The sequence below is a fragment of the Sardina pilchardus genome, chromosome 15, assembly GCF_963854185.1.
Source record: "Sardina pilchardus chromosome 15, fSarPil1.1, whole genome shotgun sequence".
In the NCBI taxonomy this organism is placed as follows: Eukaryota; Metazoa; Chordata; class Actinopteri; order Clupeiformes; family Clupeidae; genus Sardina; species Sardina pilchardus.
In genome coordinates, this window is record NC_085008.1 from 13,247,860 (window position 1) to 13,271,508 (window position 23,649).

Genomic DNA, 23,649 nt, shown 5'->3' on the forward strand with positions numbered 1-23,649 from the left:
CACAGGTGAAGCAGGGTTTGGCCACCACAATCCCAAACCTGGTTGATCCTGGTTGTCTTAGGTCCACGTGGCGCAACTCAGGGACCAGGGCAGGGCAATTAGTCCTCGCCCTCCTCTGAGGTTCCCACCCATCCATATGTTGTATGCCTTGAATGTTCTCATGTTTGTAAATCACTTTAGATAAAAAAGCGTCTGAATAAATATAAGGACAAAATGATGTCCTCTTCTCAGCAGAGGTTTTTGCGATTTCAGTCTGAGGTGCCTGGCAATAAATGCTAAGCTTCCCGTGTCCCCATTAAGTGGCAAGTGCACCTAGCCGTCCCTCTCGAGTCTGTCATGTTTTACTAATGTTGGGCTGAAAATATGTCTGCTGAGAGGTTGCTCAAAGTGGGTCATCCGTCGCCTCGACTTTTCTCCCTCTCTTGATGTCCAAGGTGATGAGTGTAAAAATAAAACACATGTCTCAAAGCAGACAAAATAGAATCTAAATAGGTTTTTATTTTTACACTTGAAAAACTGGATCAGCATGTTACATATGCCTAGAATGTCAGTTTTATAGAGGGCATTTAAATAACCAGAAAATCAGATGAAAATGTTATTTTTTTTAAAATGTGTTTATTGGTCATGTACAAAATAAATTATGCTGTATATCAACAAACATACAGTATGTACACATCAATAAATTAAAAGACGTCCAGACCAGTACAGTTAAATTGTTATATATCAATACATCATATTACTTGTCTACAAATAAAAAAGTACAATAATTTAGTTAATAAATACAATTAAATGGACTTCACTGGATGTTTCTCATACAAAGTACTGTGATACAGTTTTACACCAGATACAGATAAATAACAAAAACAATTATTCCAAAATTAAAATGACCATATTCATTAAAGCACTATATCTTCAGCCTTAATTTCGCTAAACGCCTTTGAGAAGACACACACACATACGCACACACATACGCACACACACACACACACACACACACACACACACACACACACACACACACACACACACACACACACACACACACACACACAAACAAAGGATAACATGAAACAAAAAATAATGCAAGGTAATATGCATTCATAAGCTTTCCTGTGCATAAGGACATGTGATTTCATCGGGTAGAAAAAAAAGGACATCTGGTAAGTGTGATGCAGATATCTTGTCAAGTGCTAAATATATCAAATATCCAATCAGTTACGTCTTATTTAATACATAGATTATTTAATAACATGGTGTTATTCTGTGTAGTTATTTCTAGTTATCTGATCACTTGACACAAAATGTCACCTATGAAACTACACAAATGAAAAACATCCCTTTTGAAGAACCAATGTTCTGTTCCACCCCGCCCCATGATCACAATTCAAGATTCAAATTCTGGTAGTAGTGAGGAAGACACAGATGTGCAACAGTGGCCATATCTTCCATACATTTGCAAATGTAGGAGCGCTATATCAGTAAAACACACTAATATCCACCAGTCTGATTTCATACCCGAAAATGGGAACGGGTGTTGAAAAATGGGTAAAAACTGATCATACTACCAGAGCTGCAGTATGATAGTGTTATGTGTATCCAGTGGTATGATAAGAGAAGAGAGAGGTGCTTGTACTGGAAGACCCTAACATAGAAAATGTAACTGAAACTAAAAATGACAAACATTTCAGAACAAACAATAATATATACAACTTATAGCCTTACTTTCTAAGTATACCAACAACAGGGATGACAATAATAATGCTATTCCTACCTCCAAGCTCTTTCTTTAATTTGTAGCCTCATTTGCATATAAGTTGTGTCAACTTCATACAGGTCACCGACAAGACGACAATGCACATAACATGCACCACTTGTTCATTTCAACAAGAGGATAAAACAATAAAAGAAACAGAAGAGGGAATGAACTGGGGGGATGATGCAACAGCTGTAACACGACCACTTCATTAAATTTCACATTTTTCTTTGACCTATCAAGCACTTCTTTGTTATCTTATACCTTTAAACACATTGCTCACAGAATGTGACACACCACAGAACTGCAACAGCCATTAAGATAACTTTAACACTGTTTACAAAAGCAACGTCAAAACAGAACAATTTTCACAGATTAAAAAAAAAAGAATTTTATTCTAAAAAGCAGAAAACACAATCATAATATTCATAGTATTCCTTTTATGCCATATTCTACTAATGCCAGTTATGTGTGTATCCATGTTTAGTTTTCAGACAAGTCTAAAAAATTATTTAGCAATATATTTCATTGAGGACCAAAAAAGACAGTGATACATTAACACACGAATAATTCACAAAATATTCAATTAATTGACAATCAAAAGTAAAGACAGGACACTATGCAAGTTTTTACAGCCTAATTTTGATGAAGCAGATTAATTTGGGGTTCTTACAATCTAGTAGGAAATATCCTTTTACTTATGTGTTTCAGACTTTGCATCTTGGTAATTATACGGTCACCAAAGCAGAAAGGACTTAACATGTTCAGTATATTGAAATTACTGAATTGTTTGTATTGTCCACCGGTGAGCATATTAGTCATTGGATTTGATCTTTTGTTAAAAGTTGTCTCTATTTTTGCATTCTTCAGCTACAAAAATTTAATTTCTGCAGATACTGCACAGCAGCAATTTTCCAAAGGATCATGTTCATATCTGGGATGAACTCATGCAGAGTTTGAAAATTGTTATGAACTTTCATTTTCCTGACATTTGGGAACAAAGAAAATTATATGCAGACATATACATCACAAAAATAAGTTATGACACACAAATGTGTTGCATCCACTGGTCCATCTTAATTCTCTTCTACATGGTACCACAGAAGTTCATACTGTTTTATTTTCTATACCCATTCTGCAAAGTTGTGAAAATACAGAATGCCAAAGAGATGATGAGAATTGAATGCAAAAAATACAGCATTTCATCATCTCTGTATTGTGGTGGACATTTGGAATTTGTCCAGGTACCTCAACTGCCCCACAAACATCTTGTAAATACTGTTGTTCTACAACATTTACAGATGTTCAAATAGAACTACTGGGGCCATACAGGAAGACAGTAAGTACCTTCATCACCTCACCTGCATTTAGATAAAAGTAAACCAGAAGAGCATAACATCCGAATAGTACACACCACTCACATCCAAATAGTGAACAATACTGTCACCTTGTCACTTACACAGCACACCACGCGCTAGTCCACAGTTTTACGCGCCTAGTTACTAGAAAAAGCTATCAACTTCAATAGTTAAGCCACTTTTGGTACAATTGCAAAAAGAGATATCAAACAACTTTCTTTTTTTTAAGTTTTATAAATAATTCAAGATACTCTATGTAGTTTTATAAAATTCAAGACTCAACCATATAGACAAAGATTCTTAGAATACGTTAAGTAACGTCACAGCAACAACTTTACAGTAAAGCTTGTGAGTCTGCCCATCTATATGACTAGATAGTCCCACTTTCAAGAAGTATCTTTTCTCCCCTTTCCGTAACTCGTTTCTGTGTTCAGAATATTATAAATCCCATGATATTGACAGTTACTCATGGAGATATCAATGAGTACTGCTAGTAAAGGTAGAAAACAATGAGCACACCTTATAGTCAAGGTAACAACACCCTTTACCCCATTCGTAAAAACAGTAAGAGACCAATCCTAGATCACAAACAACACTTACAACAAATCAAAATAAAACAAAAGCTCAAAGCAGCTCCACAGAAAAAAAGCATTTCAGCCCTCATCAGCTTTCTTTTGCTATCTGCACAAATATGTTATTGCCTCCAATGTAAACATAAAAACCACTATGCTAACCTTATGGTTCTTTACCCCTGCTGAAAAGGACTATCTCTTCACATGAACAGGCCTTTTGAAATCCTAACAGCTACAACAGCTGTCCGAGAAAGGAAAACATAGATTAACGCTCTCTTAAAACTCTTCATTAATCACTGGTTGGTCAGTGCATAAGACTAGGCACAGGTAAAAAGATTCCGCCTTTTACCCATCTATTTTGTGTTTTGATAATGCGGTGCAGTAGGTTGTAATTTTGTCCCTGATCCACTCCCATAAACATGAAGTCATTCTTTTTCAGTGTGGAGAAAGTCTTGATTCCTCCCTGCCCGCATTGATTTGCTAGCATGTCGTACAGTCCAGAAACTGCACGCCCATCTGGCACAATCGCCTTTTCATTTTGTGTTTTGACCTCACACAACATAGGACGGCAGCATGGCTAAACACGGCACATCAATTAAAACTATATGTCCACTGCAGTACATCACATATTTCATTAGCAGAAACATTTAACACACAGAATTAACTTGAACCCCATGTGAACATCACATACAAAAACACTGTAGAAATAATGCGCAATGCTGGATGGGCCCTATCTAGAGAATGATAAGGCCAATATTGAAACATCATTTGAAAAATATAACAACACCACAATACAGTGTAACACATACTCACTGGAAGCCCTGGTAATATCTGCCAAGTATATTGGTAGCTGGAGGTCAAGAAAGGCAGAATAAATCACTTCCAATAGGCAGCACATGATTGGTTGGATTCTTGAGTCTACACTAGTGACTCAATCCTTCATGTCTTTTTGGCAAGTACATACTGGGTAAATGGTGAACAAAATGGACCTTTAATTCCTCCATCTTTACTGTGCCTAAAGGATAATGCACTGACCAAGCCTTCCTTTTCTTCAGAGATTATTCCCCCCCCCCCCCCCCATTATAATTTACTCCATCTTCACCTGGCCCCCCTCATTCTCTCAACTCCTTTACTAAGACCGTGCATCTGTTTTTGACTTGACTATTGTGATGACACTGGTAGTGCCCACTTTGCCTGGCACTAGGGGCCCAATGACTGAAGCCAATGGACCACGACCATTGCCCAAGGAAACAGCTGTGTTGCCTATAGGGGCCACGGGGCTTCGGGCTACAGTCCTTGCAAAGCTCTGCAGTGCCTCATATTTAGAGCGCAGAGCATCCAACTCAACTTTCATGGTAGCATTCTCATTGGCAAGCTTCTCTACTTCCTGCTGCAGCTCTGCCTTCTGGCGCTCAAGCTCCTCCTTCTGTGTGACACGCTTGACACGACAGCTGGCAGCGTAGCCACGATTCTTCAGTGTACGCCGCCGTTGCTTTAGCTGCAGGATCTCATCCTTGGTGAGACCACGCAGGTGTTGATTCAGTTCCCGCACTGACATGGACACCAGCTCATCATCTGTAAGGCTTGTGCCATTCTCCCCTGGCTCCCTTTTCACCTGGCAGCAAGAGACAAAGTATAGTGGTGTGGGATTATTTAGCATGAAAGAAAATACACATGGAATAAAGACAGGATGAAATGCTTGAAAAGAACCAGAAGATTTAACAAAAACGAAAGAATTTGAACATACCCCAGTAACTCAAATAAAATCATCTCTCTTCACTGTTGTGTAGGTTGCTCACCTTCAAGGCTTTGTTTCCCTTGTTTGTGGTCGTCATGCCACGAAAAACAACTCCAACACGTAGTCCTACAGAATAAAGATAGAACTACATTTAAATAACTTATATTGGGCCAATAAAGTACTTCACATATGTGGAAAAGAATGAAATGATGAAACACATGATGACACATTTCACGTGAATTTAAATTAATGAAAAATATAACATAATGTTCGATGAGAAACCAATTTAAAGGTCAGCCAAGACCTTGAGTTAGCAGCTCCTGTCAAAATATTTAGTGTGAGTTGTATAATGTCAAATTCAAACAACAAACGCAATTCCAAGGAATTATCAGTGCATGCAAAGAAAGGCAAAAAATGTGGGAATGAAAGTTGAGAGACAGAGACTGTTTCTCAAACTCAAGGATCCTCAAGGATTCTTGCTTAAGCCTACCTTACACTGACAGACTTTGCAAAGATTTGGAAAACATTTTTGAAAGACTACAGTCTCACACCCTCTCACATCTAAGACAATTCATCGAGTTTCTAGTCACAGTCTAGTCACAGGCCAGTCTTAGATTAGGATTTTGCAAAGACCATGTGTCACTATTATTTACAGTTACAATTACAGTTATGATGCTTAGCAGATGCTTTTGTCCAAAGCGACATACAAACAAAACAACACAATAATTAAATTTAGCAGTTGATCAGACTACAGAGTCAACTAAAGAGAATAACAGCATAAACATAAACAGTATCAATATAGGCAAAGCTAATGAGAATAAAAAATGACTAAATGGGAGAATAGTAAATGAACAATAAAGGCATTCAATCAATTATATAATAACAATAACTATGGAATAATAAGCAATAATAAAAACAATGTCAATTTAATCAATGGTCGAATAGAAACAAAACAAATTACAATTTTACAAATTTACAAAACTGTTAGATTCCTTCAAATCATTTCCATCGTGCATTACATACAGTATCAACAGGAACTCATATACGATAGCCTACTCATATCAAAGTAATTTTTTCGTGTTTCTGCAGCATTGTTTCATGTGTGACATCCCTAACAGGTATAGAGTTGTTCTGTCACGTAGAATAGCCTACTAATCATTTATAAGAAATGAAATAACAAATAATCATATACAGCTGTCGCCTAATTTGCCCCTTCCTGTTTGGTATTGGAGCGGGGTCACAATTGGTTTTTAAGGTTCACGTCACTATTTGCATGAGCCACGACTAAAAAGACTTGCGATGATATCAAACATGTTTGGCAAGGCTTCTTCTTTGGAAAACACACAAAGACTAGCAAGTGTGCAGGAAGATACAGGTTTGCGTTTTTTGAAAATCATGCCTCCTGCTCACTTATTTTTGAAAACAATGAATGCACCACTCTTTCTCCCACGTCAATAAATTAAAACATACATGTTTGAATCGTTTGTTAAAAGAAAACACAGAGAAGCAACCATTAAGCAAAATTTTAACGAGAACTAAGTGTACTAAACTTGCAATCATTCTCATTTGAAAAGGTTTAAAGTTTAAGTTCATCCTCTAAAATTTGGCAAAGCGAAGGACTTTGTCCTTTGTAGAATTTGCTAGTTTAATTAGTTGTTTGCTAGTTTAATCAAAATGGGTGCTAGGATTTTGCTAGGGTACATACAGTGTTTTTATCCAAAATAAATGGGCTGCTCTGCTGGTTGCTAGGATAATCATGTCAGTTACTGATGTGATTGCTAGGTTGCTGCTAGGGTAATTAATGTGGTTACTAGGTATTGCTAGGGGACACATGGTGGTTGTTGTACCAAAGAGTGGTTGCTATAGTAATCATGTTGGTTGCTAAGGTGAGTGCTAGATTGATATTATAGAAGTGGTTGCTAGGTTGTTGTTGAGGTAATTTAGATGATTGCTAGGGTGTTGCTATGGTACATATGGTGGTTGCTATGCTGGGTAATAATGTTAGTTGATATGCTGGTTGATAGGATGACATTATAGAGGTGGTTGCTTGAATGTTGCTGTGGTAAGGCATATGGTTGCTAGGGTATTTACGGTGATTGCTATGCTAAATATAGCGGTTACTATGGTGGTTGCTAGGATAATCATGTTGGTGGACATTCTAGTGGTGGTTGCTATGTTGTTGCTGGGGTAAGTAAGATGGTCGCTAAGATGTTGCTAGGGTACATATGGTGGTTGCTTTGCCAAATAAAGTGTGTCCTATGCTGGTTGTTATTGTCATGTTGGTTGCTAAAGTGGTTGCTAGGTTGACGTTATAGTGGTGGTTGCTAGGTTGTTGCTAGGGTAATTAAGAGGGTTGCTAGGGTGTTGCTAGGGTACATATCATTCTGTCTGATGAATAACACCTATCCAAAATCATTCCTTTTCAGGATTTTTTTTTCCTCAAAATAATTACACATTGTGTCATAAACATTGGTACAGTGTCTATTTAATGCAAAATCATTCACTTGCTTCTGTCATAGTATCATTCACATTTCACAAAAAATATGTTTACCAGCGAGGGAGAAAAATAGTTCTGTCCTAATGTAATGTTAAGACAACTTTTCATTTGTGGTTCACAAGCTCATTCACTGTCTAGTGTATATATAGCATTATGGCTGTAACATTATGCTTCCATACTCATTCATGGATCAGTTTTTAAAGACATACAGTAATAGTTTAGATTGATGTTAGTCTTTCATTGGTGTTTACTTAATTTAAAACCTTGAATTGATAGCCTAGGGGGTTTGTTGACTGTTCCGAGGGAAATCTGACTTTACAGTATGAAAAGGAACCAGAGCGAGTCAGATCAGGATGATGACAGGCAGGGTGAAGCGACTGAGCTTGCGGCTTCACCTGATGACCTGGTTATGTAAAATTTAGAATTCAATTTTATGCTAGCCTTGATTTAATAGACGACTTGTAACCATGGGTTTTTACAAATTAAATAAAGATTAAGAGCATTTTCATTAAGCCTACACAAAATAAAATGTTTAGGCTACTATGAAATCATTCTGAATGCTATTTCAGACTCAGACAAGGGTGCTGGAGACACTTCAGATCCCTGTGAGGGTAAGACATCTCAGTTATATGTGATATTACACTCTGTTTAGTTAATACAAAAATATTTAGGTCCATAATTTTGTCACTGGTTGTCCACTTGCTGCAACCAACCAAACCCCTGGACCTCATGGTGAGTACTGTTTTTTTCCTTTTTCTTTTGTGGTTAGAAAATAAAAAACACACGTTTGCATAATTTGCTGAATTATTTTCTTCTTTTCAGATATCTCCCAATCAAGGGCAGCAGATTCAATTCAACCTGTCCCGAGGATGTTCCCCCAGGTGAGAAAATAAGGGCATTCAACCCGCAGTGGTACAGTCAGTATTCTTGGTTAGAGTACTCTTAGCAAAGATTCAGCATAGGCTACTGTTATGCATGTAGGCATTTCTCACTCCCTTCAGCGTCAGAATCAGTATTTACGTCCAAGGCAGGTTTTTCACATTAGAAAAAAGCGCTGTATAAAGATGGAGGCCTTAGGTTGCATGACCGGTCTGACAGTCACATCAATGCAATGTTTGCTTGGCAAGAATATAAGAATCGTATGCTGACTGATTCTGGGTTAATGGATTTAATTGATCAAAAATACAAAAGAAAAGTTGTGAAGAAAAGGAGATACATAAAAGCAATTGCAGAGGTTCTGCTGTTAACAGCAACTCAGAAGCAGGCTCAGAGGACTCTGACAAAAGGGGGAATTTAGAAACTCTAACTGTGATTGCGAAGCATGATCCCCTATAGGCAAGAAAATGAGGGGAAAGGGTAATGCAAAGTACACATATCTGCAACCATACAAATGACAATCTGGAGTGTCTTGCGCACATGGTGAGGGATGCCATTGTAAAGGAGGTGAAGGAGAATGAGATTATTTCAGTAATCGCAGATAAAAGTAAAGACCTCCAGAAAAAAGAGCAACTGTCATTGTAATATTACTACAGTGGGGCTGTACATGAATGTTTCCTTGACTTTCAGCATGCTCAGGATTTGGATGCTAAGGGACTTAGTAAAATCATACAGTGCCAAATATGGCCTGAATTATATGTATAACCTGATAAGGCAGCTGTAATGAGTGGGAAACACTCTGGTGTGGCAGACAGAATTCAGGCAGAGACACAGTGAAGTCAGTGGCAAAAGTAGATTGTTTCTTCACCCTCCTCCTAAGACTCCAGGTGTACAGTATATGACAGGGTCTTACATACAGTACATCAAAAATGGCTGGAGGTTCAAAAAGATATGTACAGTGTGGACAATGCAGAGAGTTACAGAAACAGAGTGATACACGATGGGCGTGTAGGGCGGTGGCTTACAGGAATTTATTGGATAGATTATTAGCCGTCCTGCATGTTCTTGAGCAGATGAGGTCAGAAAACAATGGGGACAGATCTGTTGATGCTCGAGGTTTGTTAGCACAGATTGACCTTTCATTGATAGCCTTACTGACAACTTTCCAAAAACCACAAAATGGTTGTTTGACCTGCTAGGCCCCCTCACTTGATTTAGCTAGCAGTTGATTTGATTGAATCACTTCATCCTAGATCTGGCCACTCATCCAAACTGAGTAATCCGGGATGAAGGGCCCTGGTCAGACAGGTAACCAAGGACCCAATGGTCAATATGAATGAGATCCAGAGTTCCTTTGAGAGGATGTTAGAAGCGTAAAGAAGGACAAACATCAGTGCAGCACTCCACCAATTAGGCCTTTGTGGTAGAGTGGACAGATGGAAGCCATTTTTTTGTCAGGAGTTTGCCAAAAAGCACCTGAACGACTCTCAGACCATGAGAAGTAAAATCATCTGGTCTGATAAAATGACTGAACTAATTGGCCACAATTTCCAATGGCGTGTGTGAAAGAAACCAGGCACTGAGCTGCACTGATGTTTGTCCTCCTTCAATTGCAAGTGTCATAACAAAGGGTCTGAATACTTATGTAAGTGTAATATTTCAGTCTTTTATTTTTTATAAATTCACAAAACACTCCAAACACCTGCATTTTTTGGAGTGTTGGAGTACTGTAGTACTGTGTGAACATATCAAAATGTGGAAAACTTGAAAGGGTCTGAATACTTTCTGGTTGCACTGTATACATTGACGACTGGTCATGCTATAGTGTATTGTAATAGGGTACAATAAACTCTCAATCATAATTTTTCTCCTCTTCCTCATCTTCACCTATATTCATATGGATATCATCAGTCATCTTCATCTGTTTCCTTTTCTGCCAAGGCATCAACAAGGACTTTGGGGGTGATGTCGCCCTCAAACAATAGTGGTTCTAGCTTGCCTGTCTACGTGTTTATGTGAAATCCATGGTCGAGAGGGCTTGGCTGGGATTTCCATAATGCTCATGAGCCCTCTTCCAGATGCATACTTGAAAGTGTATTCTTTACATATGCTGTAAGAGGCCTTTCTTGCAAGGTGGGAAAGTTGAGAGGTCCCCACTTCAGCAAAGATCTGAATATACTTTGAATTCTGATTAAGAATCTTTGTTGGGTGGACCCTCCCAGCTGAAATGTGTTCCTGTGAAAAATCTTCAGCCAGCTGGTTGATGTTGACTAGTCTCTCTATATGTCAAATATGATGTTGACCGTTGATGACTGCATAATACAGGAGGATGAAGAAAATGTCAGTCTTTTGCTCTGACTCTAACTGTTCTGATGTGAGGCATTTTGGTTTGGGTATATTGCATGTGAATGATCTAACAGAGATCTGTTCAAAACATGAAGAAAGAGATGTGAGGGTGAAGTTCTTTTGACATAACTTAGGCATTGCATTGTATCTTGAAAGCTTGACCATGAAAATGACAGGCCCTTTGAATGATGTCTTCCATCAAGCCATCGATTGTTGAGATGGAGTATGGAGAGAGAGTCAAAGGACAGGTCATTAAGTCAGATATGCTTATTTGTGACTTAAGTTCTTGTGATTTGATGAAGATCTGAAATATAAACCCACTTGTGGCCTTGTGTTGAATCACTTTCTGGTTTGATGCCACAAGCTTCCTTTTAGGTGTGGTCTATGACATCGTCTTGAATCTATTCCTCTTGATTGGCTCAAAGAAAATTACCTTTTTTTGTTTGGTTTTGATCACAGATGGACTTTTCTTTTTGAGTTTTGCCTTTTTTTTTTTTGAGCATTCAGCACATCACAACGTACCTCTTTTGGCATTGCTGCTCCTGAACTCAAACTTGTCAAGGGCTGAGAAGTCTCAAGCTGAAATGGGTTGATAAAATTCTGAAAAGCTTGTACTGTTTGCTGGCCTTGCTCCTCAGACCGAATGATTTCACATAGTCTAAGATCTCTTTGATGCTTCTCTGTATGCTCGCCTCGGCCACTGTCATACATACAGTGGGTATAGTAAGTATTCACACCCATGCTAAAGTTGACTGAAAAGAGGAATATAAAATCAGCTTTTGAGAATTGATTGTAATGCCTTAATTCAAAAAATGAGTAAAAATCAAACCGCTAAGGACACTAATTTTCTTTGTGATTGAAGAATGTATCGTAAATAGATAAATGTTCTTCCTTAAATACAGGTTGCATAAGTATTCAACCCCTATGTTAAATTCCCATAGGAGCAGGAGGATTTTTTATATGTTTTTATTTTTAAAGGCCAGCTATTTCATGGATCCAGGATATTATGCATCCTGATAAAGTTCCCTTGGCCTTTGGAATTAAAATAGCCCCACATCATCACATACCCTTCACCATAGATAGAGATTGGCATGGTGCTTTTTCCAGTTAGCCTATTAGCCTGTTTGATTTGCATTGAGCTCAATGAGCATCAAACAGGCTAATTGGCTAACTGTAAAAAGCACCATGCCAATCTCTAGCTATGGTGAAGGGTATGTGATGATGTGGGGCTATTTTAATTCCAAAGGCCAAGGGAACTTTATCAGGATGCATAATATCCTGGATCCATGAAATAGCTGGCCTTTAAAAATAAAAACATATAAAAAATCCTCCTGCTCCTATGGGAATTTAACATAGGGGTTGAATACTTATGCAACCTGTATTTAAGGAAGAACATTTATCTATTTACGATACATTCTTCAATCACAAAGAAAATTAGTGTCCTTAGCGGTTTGATTTTTACTCATTTTTTGAATTAAGGCATTACAATCAATTCTCAAAAGATGATTTTATATTCCTCTTTTTAGTCAACTTTAGCATGGGTGTGAATACTTACTATACCCACTGTACACTGTTCTACAAACTCTCCTTTGGCATGGGCAGTCAGGATATGACATTGCCTCGCTTCATAATTACTGGTTATTCCACAGTTTTCAGCAGTCCCAGACCCTGAGTTTGACTTGAGTCATTTTATAGCGGTCTCCTGTATCGTTTTGTCTGTGTGGCAGTGGTTGCCTGGGATATGTGATCTGGAAACACTGATTGCTTCAGCACGCAAAATTTTCTCTGATCCTGGATGTGTTCAAAAAAATACCCCAAGTATGTGAGGAATCTTGCTTTTTAAAGTGATTTTACTTCATTTGTTACACTTTTGACGTCTCCTAGCCCCTCACCAGTGTAAAAAGCTTCCCAAATTGGTCTCGATCGTTTGCTAGGTTTGTGCTAATTTTGCCAGTAAAAGACACATTTGTGTTACTATGTTTTCTAAAGTTATTATGCTTTATTACAAGTGTGACATCACCAAGCCCCCCCCATTGATGTCCAAGCCTCCCAAAATGGTCATTAAGTGGTATGTTTGCGCTGCTATGTGATCACGCTTTGTTACAGGCATGACGTCATTCAGTCCAATCATTTGTGCTGATTGCACCGACATTTGTCCTACTTTGTTTATTTGTTACACGTGTAACATGTTGTCACACAAGTAACCCAGCCCTATCGATGTGTTTGATGTCTAGGCCTATATTTTTACATTACCAAGTTTTATCTGCTATGCGCATGCCAGTCTCAGATATTGTCAAATCACCACAAACTGTTACCAATTTTTTTTCCTGATCTGAGCCAAAAACATATGTGCAAGGAAAACTACTGTTTCTTAGGTTTATAGCTAAACTTTGTGACAATAGGAATTCAGTTCACAATGGTCAGCTAAAAAGTAACCTACTTAAAAACAACAGCTTAACTTTCTAAATGCTAAAAAGGCTAAATGGCCTTTAGTTTTAGTTTACCGTTGTATGACTTTAAAGTGTAAACATTGTCGTTTGACAGACATACTGGTTTAGCCCTGTATATATGTCTATGGGTTTAGCCTACCTTGCCCATCTGACTAACTCGATCAGCTTTGCTGCCTCCTTCCTTTTTGATTTTGCTGTTTACAAAAAAGTTTAGTATCCACGATGGCCTTGGGGACTTGGGTAAGTGAGTTAGCTAACCTAGCAACAAGTCAGTTTGCAAACTAATTCTGCACCTTATAACTGAACAAACAACTGTGTCTACAGTATTTTAGAGAATGTGGGCTACAGAGAAGGGCCACGTTTCCCAAATGCGATCTTTCTTAAGGACTTAAGAAGGCTCCAAATAAGGAATCGCTAAGAAGGAGTGCTAAGATACGGGTGTTTCCCAAACGCGTTCTTAACTGCCTTCTTAGGAATTTCGGACATAGGACCTAATTTCCAACTTTACCGAGGTGATATAGGTCGGTGGAGACCGTTTTTATCGCGTTTAGTCCCTTCCTTCAGTTGCAGCGTCCCCCTTTGCTAACGCTGCTTTTGAGCTAACACATTTCTACGGTAACATCTGACATCAACAACAGTCTTACTCACTCCACCGCACACCCAAGACAAGTCAATTAAATCGTCGGACTATATACATGTCCGTGTTGATAGAATAATTTTAGAAATAAAACTAACCTTGCAACTCAATGATTTATTACATTTTGAGGGACTAGTTTCTCAATATCAATCCGCCACTGCCATACAGGGAACAAAGTAGGCTATTGCAATGCGATGCAAGGTTCGTTTTATTTCTAACATGGTTCTATCAACACTAGGCATGCATCGATAGTCTGACATTAAAATGTATTTGTTTCGGGTGTTCTGTGGAGTGTTTTCAGTGGCAGGCTGGATGTTACCGTTGACTTGCGTTATCTTGGCACCAGATTAGCACGAGATGAACGCTGCAACTCATAGGAAGGGCAGAAATTCACTGAAAATGGTCTTCACCGACCTATATCACCCAGACTGAGTTGGAAATGAGGTCCTATGTCCAAAATTCCGAACTGCTTTAAGATCAAGCCAAAGAAGCTTCTTAAGAAGCTCTTAACGGGAGCTGTTCACCACGGTGGTGCTGAAACTGAATCAATCGATGCTAGGCAAAACGATCACCCACCCCTTTATAAGCGCACACGTCACACACAGCGCCCCGTGTTCCCCCTACAGGTGCAATTAGGCTACGCATGATCGTGTGTGCCTGCGTGTGCGTGCCTCTGTGTGTGCAGGCTAATCGGGAGATTCGGGAGGATTCCCGGTGGGCCATTAACGTTTTGGGCCGGTGTGAATATCGTGAGCTTAAATATATTGTTTCTGAAGATAATTTGCCTGCGCCCTTGCGGCACTTCTGCAGCCTGGGCTGTGCGGTCGCGGCTCCTTACGTCTGCCAAAAAACTCAAACTAACTGATAAAACAGGTGTAGAATGAGCTATCATTGGCTCTGTAGGGACGTGGATAGCCTATCTAGTCCGTCTGTCTAGGCAGCTACTTCAGGCGGCAGAAGCAGTGAAGATTGAAGTCTACCTAACGTCAACTAGCCTAGCCTACTCAACGTCTTTCATAGATGCTCATTGAGCCCAATGCAAATCAAACAGGCTAATAGGCCTACTGGAAAAAGCACCATGCCAATCTCTAACTATGGTGAAGGATATGTGATGATGTGGGGCTATTTTAATTCCAAAGGCCAAGCGAACTTTATCAGGATGCATAATATCCTGGATCCATAAAATAGCTGGCCTTTAAAAGTAAAAATCTGCCTGCCCTTATCTTAACCCTGTGTTGAATTCCCATTGGGTTACATAGGGGGTCAAATACTTCCTTCCCTTGGCATTTAAGGAAAACATTGTTTTATTTACGATACATTCTTCAATCACAAAGAAAATTGGTGTCCTTGGCGGTTTGATTTTTACAAATTTTTTGAATTAAAGGAATAGTTCGGAATTTTTGACATAGGACCTAATTTCCAACTTAACCGAGGTGATATAGGTCGGTGGAGACCGTTTTTATCGCGTTTAGCCCCTTCCTTCAGTTGCAGCGTTCCCCTTTGCTAACGCTGGTTTTGAGCTAACTCATTTCTACGGTAACATCAGTCTGACATCAACAACAGTCTTACTCACTCCACAGCACACCCGAGACAAGTCAATTAAAACGTCAGACTATCGATATACATGTCCGTGTTGATAGAATAATTTTAGAAATAAAACTAACCTTGCAACTCAATGATTTATTAAATTTTGAGGGACTAGTTTCTCAATATCAATCCGCCACTGCCATACAGGGAACAAAGTAGGCTATTGCAATGCGATGCAAGGTTAGTTTTATTTCTAACATTGTTCTATCAACACAGGCATGTGCATCGATAGTCTGAAGTTATAATTTATTTGTTTCGGGTGTTCTGTGGAGTGTTTTCAGTGGCAGGCTGGATGTTACCGTTGGCTTGCGTTATCTCGGCAACAGGTTAGCAGAGATGAACGCTGCAACTCAAGGAAGGACAGAAATTCACTGAAAATGGTCTTCACCGACCTATATCATCCCGACTAAGTTGGAAATGAGGTCCTATGTCCAAAATTCCGAACTATTGCTTTAAGGCATTAAGATCAATTGTCAAATGATGATTTTATATTCCTGTTTTAGCATGGTATCAAATACATGTGCTCCACACTGTATATACTCTGCTAGGTTTTAGTAAAGTAGGCCTATGGTTTGGTGGAATTTTTGTTCCATATGTTCGTGTGAAAGCAGTTTCCTTCAAATTTGCCGGTGACCATCAAAATACTGATGCCCTGTTTGACCGATTAAGAATGATAGGAACGCCTTGTTGTGCCATCAGGTGGACGTTTGAAAACATTCCCAATGTGGACTGGACAGCTTTCGCTTGTGACCATACGCTTTAGACTGTCATAATAGGGCCCTATGACTGCCTGGTGGAGTGTGTGGGGAGGGCGTGTGTGTGTGTGAAAAGGGTTAGGGGTCGTCAAGGGTTTAAAAGCTCAATTATTTTGTGACTGTACGCATAAGCTTGTTTACGCTTATTTTTCATAGAAACCTAGTGGGGTTACATGCACAGCAAGTTTCATGTGCTTCTATGTCCTGGAACCATTGACCAGAAAGTCAAAGACTGCCAAACTGAATGGATTGAACAGAAGGAAACAAAGAATCAAGATACGGAAAATACACAGGGATAAGTCATTGTTGTCCTTACATAATCTAGAAGGAACTTGAGATGTGTCATTTTCAACAACAAAAATGTAATTTGCCTGAACTACCAAACCTACAAATCACAAAATAGTTTCAGTGACCCCTAAAATGTAAAGATATATGTAAAATAAGTAATATTCTGACGCAGTCTAGGCCACTGTGCCACTAACCTATAATGTTACAGTAACAAAACGCAATACTGTGGGTGAAAGTCTGAGACTTCTTTAACAATGTAGAAAATAATACTGCCTTTATTGTCATTGTAGCCTTCAACATTTCTTGGCATTACAGACATAGATGGCATACACATTTTAAACAAATGATGACAAGTTGTGTAATATGGTACAAATAATAATGATAATGATGATAAGAATAACAACAAGAATAACAACAACATAATTAGCCAAAGATGTATAGTGAGTGTTAATGAAAAAACAGATGGCATACATAATAATAAAACTTAACGTGAGAAAATGATGGAAGATGTATCAAGCAACAGAAACTATCAGACATGTAATAAAGAACAGCCATAATGAACAGATTTAATGGCGAGTAGTGGACATGAAATGAATAGGGGTTCAAGGGTGAACAATCTGTGGAAAAGAGAAGAAAAACCTCCAGCTACACACTTCTACTGTATCAGGTAGTGAAGTGTGTGTTGACAGATTTCCCCACCCAAGCAGAAAAAAGAGCAGCGTCAGGATGTATCCGAGGTCTTTTCTATTAAGTCAGGCCTTTTTCCAGCAATGGACTGCTTAGGTTCATTTAGCCTCTTCTGGAAGTCAGTAAGAGATAAGTTAACTAAATCGTATTTCCTCTTTCTGCTCTCCCAGGTCAGCAGAAAACAAAGGTAACACTTATATAATGTGAAAAAGGAGAGCTTTTCAGGAGAGCGGAGTTGGAAAAGAGTAAAGGGGAACCATTACAGGCTGCCACAACACCAGAGTCCCCAGTCCCCTGAGATTTTGTCAGTGCAGAAACAGGGAGAAAGTAAGGGAGTCAGTCAAGTCACATTCTCATTCTAGAAACCTATGTTACTCCTTCTGTTACAATCATATATATATCACACAAAAAAACGGTCTGTGAACGATGACAAATGGACATCTCAATTTTGTCTTGTTTGGTAATCTAGCCATTTTTGTGAGCACAGTGCTTATATTTAATTGTTGTCACAGCCACTAAGAGGAAACATAAAGGGTAAATGATGCCTTTTTGAATGGCCCAAAACCACAGTTGTTAGTCCACTCCATCCATTCTGTGATAAACAGATTATTCTAAAAGGAATATAGCCTTCATCTTTCTATTTGTTTAAAGACTGTTTTCTATATTAACACATTACAACCTCAAACTGAAAAACACTATACTATGCTGGAAATTACACACCACCAATGTAAGTTTTCACAGTAAACTTTCTTTTAAAGGTGAAAGCAGGGTATGGTGTGAATTCCATTTTGACACTGCGGCTAAAAACTGCGGCATATCGTCAGCAAGATGATGCAACCCGAGGACATTCACCAGTCTGCCTGATCTGCAACACACAGCAGCAATCTTAGAAGACCCTCAGACCCACAAGATTCTAGATTCTAAACAACATGCTCAAATTCAGCAACCTCTAATGTCCAAGAGTCACAAGATCTAATTCATAAGATCATCTTAGGTAAAGATTAACGGAACATTTTACTAGAGCCAATACCCTATTCTATGCAATGTATTAAGTCCAACATGTACCTTTCTATGCTGCTTGGTGCTGGCAATACCAAGATGCATCCGGCATCAGAGTGTTGTCAGCTTTGTTGTGCCAAGGCAGCTTGCAAAAAAAGGTTCCCATTGTTGCACTTGTGTAAAACCATTCCTTCCTGATCCTAGGAGGCATTTGGCAGCCAGGGGTTCGTGTCTCATCTCAGCCCCTCATGCTGGAGTTCTTCCTTACAACAGATTGCATCATTACTCAAACAGGAAAGGGGAAAAACTATGTATCTCAGTATTTACACCCAGCTATGCATAAAATCAGTGGTCTTTGTAAAGTCTCACATTATAGCCCGACAGCAGGGAAATTTATGACATGCACCCATCCAACCCATTAGGGCAGCCAATCCAATCTGCCCAACCCGTCAAAATAAGCGTTAGACATGGAAATGAACCTGACCTGACCCAGAAAAAGCCCATTTTAATTATAAGCATAATTGCATGTAGATCATGGAGTGGCCTTTCAAAAACAACAGGCTCATGTAAACGCTCAAATGATGCCCAAACAAGCCCTTTTTTATTTAATACGGGCCAATCCAATATCTAAAACATTAAACTGGCTACTAGGTTATTGCAAACTTCACAAGGTTTGAACAAAATCTGAGACAGATATGGTTCTGCTGCACTGATTCTGACATGGAATGACCCAACTGCTTAGGCTGAACAGTGGAAGCACACAATACTACAGCGAATTGCATTCATGGGGGGCAGGAGAAGAAAAAAACGGGTCCTGATTTTGAGTTAACGAATCAATTATCACACTAATTCAGAAAAACAGCCCAGTTGTTCTGAATGAACAATTGAATTATCTAATTTACTACAAAAACAGCACCTGCCAGGCATCTACAAGTAACCCAATCGAACGTCGAGGGACTCTCATTTAGTGTGTTCCCAAAGAAATGTGATGTCTTCCCCCATGGCACGCAATAGTTTTAAACATGTTATGCAGGTGTTGAAGTGTTTCGATTTCCAGTGCTAGTAGGCATTTTAACAGCAACCATGCGCTAACATACTGTAGGCTACGATAGTACAAGGCATCTTCAGATCTTAAGGAATTTTGCAAAGGATAAACCGACATGATATTATTTTCTTTGAAACTATGCCTGGAATGACAGCATTCAAGAGCCTCTTCACTGTCGATGATGATACTAGTGTTTTGCAGGCACTACTTAATTAATGAGCGAGGGGCCTTTTCAGTTTTATCCACTTGGATCTCCCTGATTCTTGTTGTGCCCTGGTTAGAGCCAGTAAGCACCCAGAGATGTCTGATGAAGACGTGGCACTATGTTGGCACCTTAATTGAATAAATATCTAAACTTCACATCGGAGTTGCTCCGGTGAACCTTGATTCTTTTCTAGGGAAGACTCAGCTCTTATGAATATTCAATAAGATAAGCTGCTTGACTCTGAGTCGGTTTCGTCCATAGCATGACAGCTTGACGGCAACTATCAACTCATTCTATCTTCATGGCATTACCTGGCTAGCGAGTGCTAGCATTGTCCAAATGGACATAAAACCTAGGCTGAGTGCATTAAACCTGCATAACACTTACTCGAGTTGACAATAGAATTTTACTTATGGGCAGGGCTCAGAGCTTATGGGAGAGCTCATGAATATTAATGAGCTCAGTCAATACCACATCAGACTGACCAGCTTTTATAATTGGCCTGATTTCTCTGCTCATTTCTTTTCAGTGGCTATAGCTGACTGGGGAGGTAGCAGTTAATTTTCGCATTCACAACATAACACAAACAACATATATCTATATTTTTAAAATAAAATAATAATAATTAAAAAAAATACAAATAAAATGTGTGGCAGAGCACCTTAAAAGTAACTATATGGGGAGAACATGAACTCTTCTTTTGCTAGAAGGTTCTAGAAACTTCTGAAGAAAAGAAGTAGGAATTGTGTGCAATCCAACAAGTGCCTTCAAACGACTGTGTCCGATATGTCCATCCGATACTACTACAGATAGATCTAGTATTGTTGCACATGACCCAGGGAACACCCATACACCTTTTCAAACATCTCTCTCTGAAAGTAACAGCCGAGAATAACATCTCCTAAAGGTTCCTTGATCTCAGCAATTACAGGGATTGCCCTCAAGATATGGCACCTCTAATTGTCATCCATTTTATAATCTAATTTACCGCCATTCTTGTCTCAATAACATTGGACAAATGGAAAGACTAGAGTACCCAGTTAAGTATTGTTGTCTAATACGTTGGAAGACCCATATTAGGCCTAGGCCTATCAAGTGGGTAAAATGTCTTTTTAAAGCACATCTATACACAGCTTATGTTGACAGAGTGCTTCAAAACAGAAAGAAAAATAAAATAAATAAATAAGATACATATACACATCCAGATAGGCAAGCACAGAGAAGGCCAGAGAATGAGCCTGGCTTTAAAAGCAATGATTGAGGCTTCACCTCTTAGATCATGTGGCAGCTGATTCCACTAGTGTGGAGCAGCGACTGCGAAGACTCGGCAAAGACTGTCGCCTTTATGCCTTAGCGGAGAGCGGGGGATGTGGAGAAGGTCTTTGTTACCAGATCTGAGAGACCTGAGGGCTGAATGGGTGTATGAGGTCAGAGATGTAGATTGGGGACAGATCAATGTGCTTTAAAAACCATTAGCAGAATCTTAAATATCCTTAAAGTGATTGGGGGAGATCTAGGTAGGGAGAATTGCAGTAGCCTAGGTCTAATCAAGCCGTGATATTATGAAGGCATGAATGACTATTTCTCAAGGTTATAGGGTCTGAGTTTGGTGATGGATGGTTCTCAACTGATAAAAGCTACTCAATCTTGACAACATAGGGATCTGTCAAGTCAAAGCCTGAGTCAGATAACACTCAAATGTCTTGCATGTGTGGTTTGACAAATGAGAGGTGACTGAAGTTGTTAGTGAGGGAGTTAATAGATTTAGAGGAGGCAAAAAAACATCACCTGTTTTGTCATTATTTACCTGGAGGAATGATCCAGACACGCTGACTTTGATTTTAACCTACTAAGTTAAGGCAACCTAAAAAACGTGAACCAAAAAAATATGGTCCTAACATTACTCTGACAAAGGGTCGCCTTGAATGTTGTAAGTATAATGTTAACCACTGCTGTCGACACCCATAACTTATAAAATGGCATTCGTTAAAAGCCGACATAAAACAACGCTGTCATAAAGTTGGGCTAAATATAACCATTAGCTGACCGATAGCTAACTTAGCATTAGCAGTTTGCTCTACGATAACAAGGATGACAATCACCGTCGTCTTAAAAACATAATTGCACTGGATATAACAACAATAAACATTGCCTGTTTTACAACAAAGGTTTTGTACACCGTTATAAATCTACTGGAATGCTTTGCTTTACGCTGGCTAACGTTGATAGTGGCTCATGTGGGCCTTGGAAGCCTGTTGACTCCAACTAGCTGAGACCTTTGTCCACCAGTTCCATGTTGCCATGGTTCCCCACGCCCGTGCTACCGAACGTCAAATTCAAGGTTTGATGAATCAGCAAACAACAAAACCTAAAACATTTGACATGTTGCTATGAAACAAGCGACCCTTGCTAACGCCATGAATCAAAGATGTGTTTAATTGAAGGTAACGTTAAAATGAGCTACTCCGACAGAACGATGACCGCCCTCAATTTATATTTGCTGTATGTTAGCTATTTGATCTGAACAAGAGATGCTCCAAAGAATGAACTTATAGCAGCTAGCTAACGTTATCGATATCCTAGCCAGTAAAAAGACAATAATTGAACCGCGAAAACTAGCCGATGTGTTATCGTTTACTAACGCTCGCTTTATCCTTAACATTAATCCCTAAAAGATACATTGATTCTCCAGCTGCCTGCGGTTTACCGTTAATCATTATTTGACAGACCTACAACCAAGACTTGCGTTAACGTTAACTGAACGTTGCCCACTGCTGCGAGACCCATGTTAACGTTTTCACCTGTCCTAAACGTCGGCCTCGACGTTGAACAAGTTTCTATACGAAATCTAACGTTACTAGAGCATGAATGTAACTGCAACCGGACCATTCACGGAGAAAACAAAATATTGTAATGGCACATTTATCAAGAAACTTCACATTAGTCTGTCTGCAGCCACTGGCAACGTTGGATGCATTGTTTATTATACGTTGACGTTAACAACAGAAGCGTTGACGGTGAGCTTGGGTCGCGTTTTTAGTTAGGTTGTCAAACAGTAGATTTGTTTCACGTTAATTCGGATACTAAGGTTACACTGTCAATGTATCCAATCATGATAGAGATTTATCTGCACCGATACATTATATTTACCTGTTATATTCACTAACGTTAGCTGGCAACGTTACATACGGCACATTGACAGATCACATAACGTTAGCTAACGTAATGTTAGAAATATTATTTCTGTCGTACAATGAAAGGTTTATTGTGACAGCTTTACCAAGCACATTATTTCGGCCTTTAAGTCAGATCACGCTATTGACTTACCGTGTCTATAACGTTATTAGCCTATCAAGCACGGCGTGATGAATCAGCACAGTCAGCCCTTTATTGACTTCTCGCATATGATGTCGCTCCGCATAGCTCAGCAAAACACCGGAATTACAGGCAATGTAAAAGGAATGCAAAGGCTTGCACACTCAGCAAAACAGATCGCTTCTCCCGCACCTGACAAGTTACTGAAAAGCCAGTGGCTGCACAAGTGTATATAATATACACTCACCAAGCAGAGGAAACGGCAGCGCCGTGGAGCACCAACAGGATGGCTGAACCCGGTTGTTGTTGATTGTTAAGGAAATTGTCATACGGCCAGTCTCTTGTTGATCCCCGTTTGCTTCGCTTGCGCTGCTGAGGCCAGACGTCAGATGATGTTTGGGTCACATGCTTTCATTCATAAAGGGTCTATGCATAAGGAAATTTAAAGCAACAAAGGCGCGGCTACTGCTATGCACAAGGACACAACAGAGCCGAGGGCCTTTTTGACGTTACCTCCATGAATAAAATAAAATAAAATTAC

General features: G+C 39.2%; 1 protein-coding gene across 4 annotated transcripts; it reads right to left on the bottom strand.

The window, feature by feature from the left end:
- Positions 1-4,800: 4,800 nt before the first annotated feature.
- On the bottom strand, positions 4,801-23,462 carry mafgb (v-maf avian musculoaponeurotic fibrosarcoma oncogene homolog Gb). Of its 4 annotated transcripts, none has more exons than XM_062555539.1 (4): positions 23,356-23,462; positions 18,610-18,806; positions 5,483-5,547; positions 4,801-5,298 (listed from the first exon to the last, which is right to left on the bottom strand). In XM_062555539.1, exons 3-4 carry the CDS (start codon positions 5,516-5,518, stop codon positions 4,816-4,818), a joined length of 519 nt encoding a protein of 172 aa, XP_062411523.1. In that variant the 5' UTR covers positions 5,519-5,547; positions 18,610-18,806; positions 23,356-23,462; the 3' UTR covers positions 4,801-4,815. The 4 variants fall into 4 exon arrangements, 3 of the variants coding, with proteins under 3 accessions (XP_062411523.1, XP_062411524.1, XP_062411522.1); XM_062555540.1 differs by lacking the exon at positions 23,356-23,462 and adding an exon at positions 23,121-23,185; XM_062555538.1 differs by lacking the exon at positions 18,610-18,806 and having other exon boundaries at positions 23,356-23,446.
- Positions 23,463-23,649: the final 187 nt, after the last annotated feature.

Coding starts and splice junctions, on each gene's coding strand:
- mafgb (XM_062555538.1), bottom strand. CDS start 23,437: ATGACAATTTCCTTAACAATCAACAACAACCGGGTTCAGCCATCCTGT. Junction 5,548..23,355: donor GCTGCCGTTTCCTCTGCTTG/GTGAGTGTATAT, acceptor TTTATTCTGTAG/GACTACGTGTTGGAGTTGTT. Junction 5,299..5,482: donor AGGGAAACAAAGCCTTGAAG/GTGAGCAACCTA, acceptor TCTTGCTGCCAG/GTGAAAAGGGAGCCAGGGGA.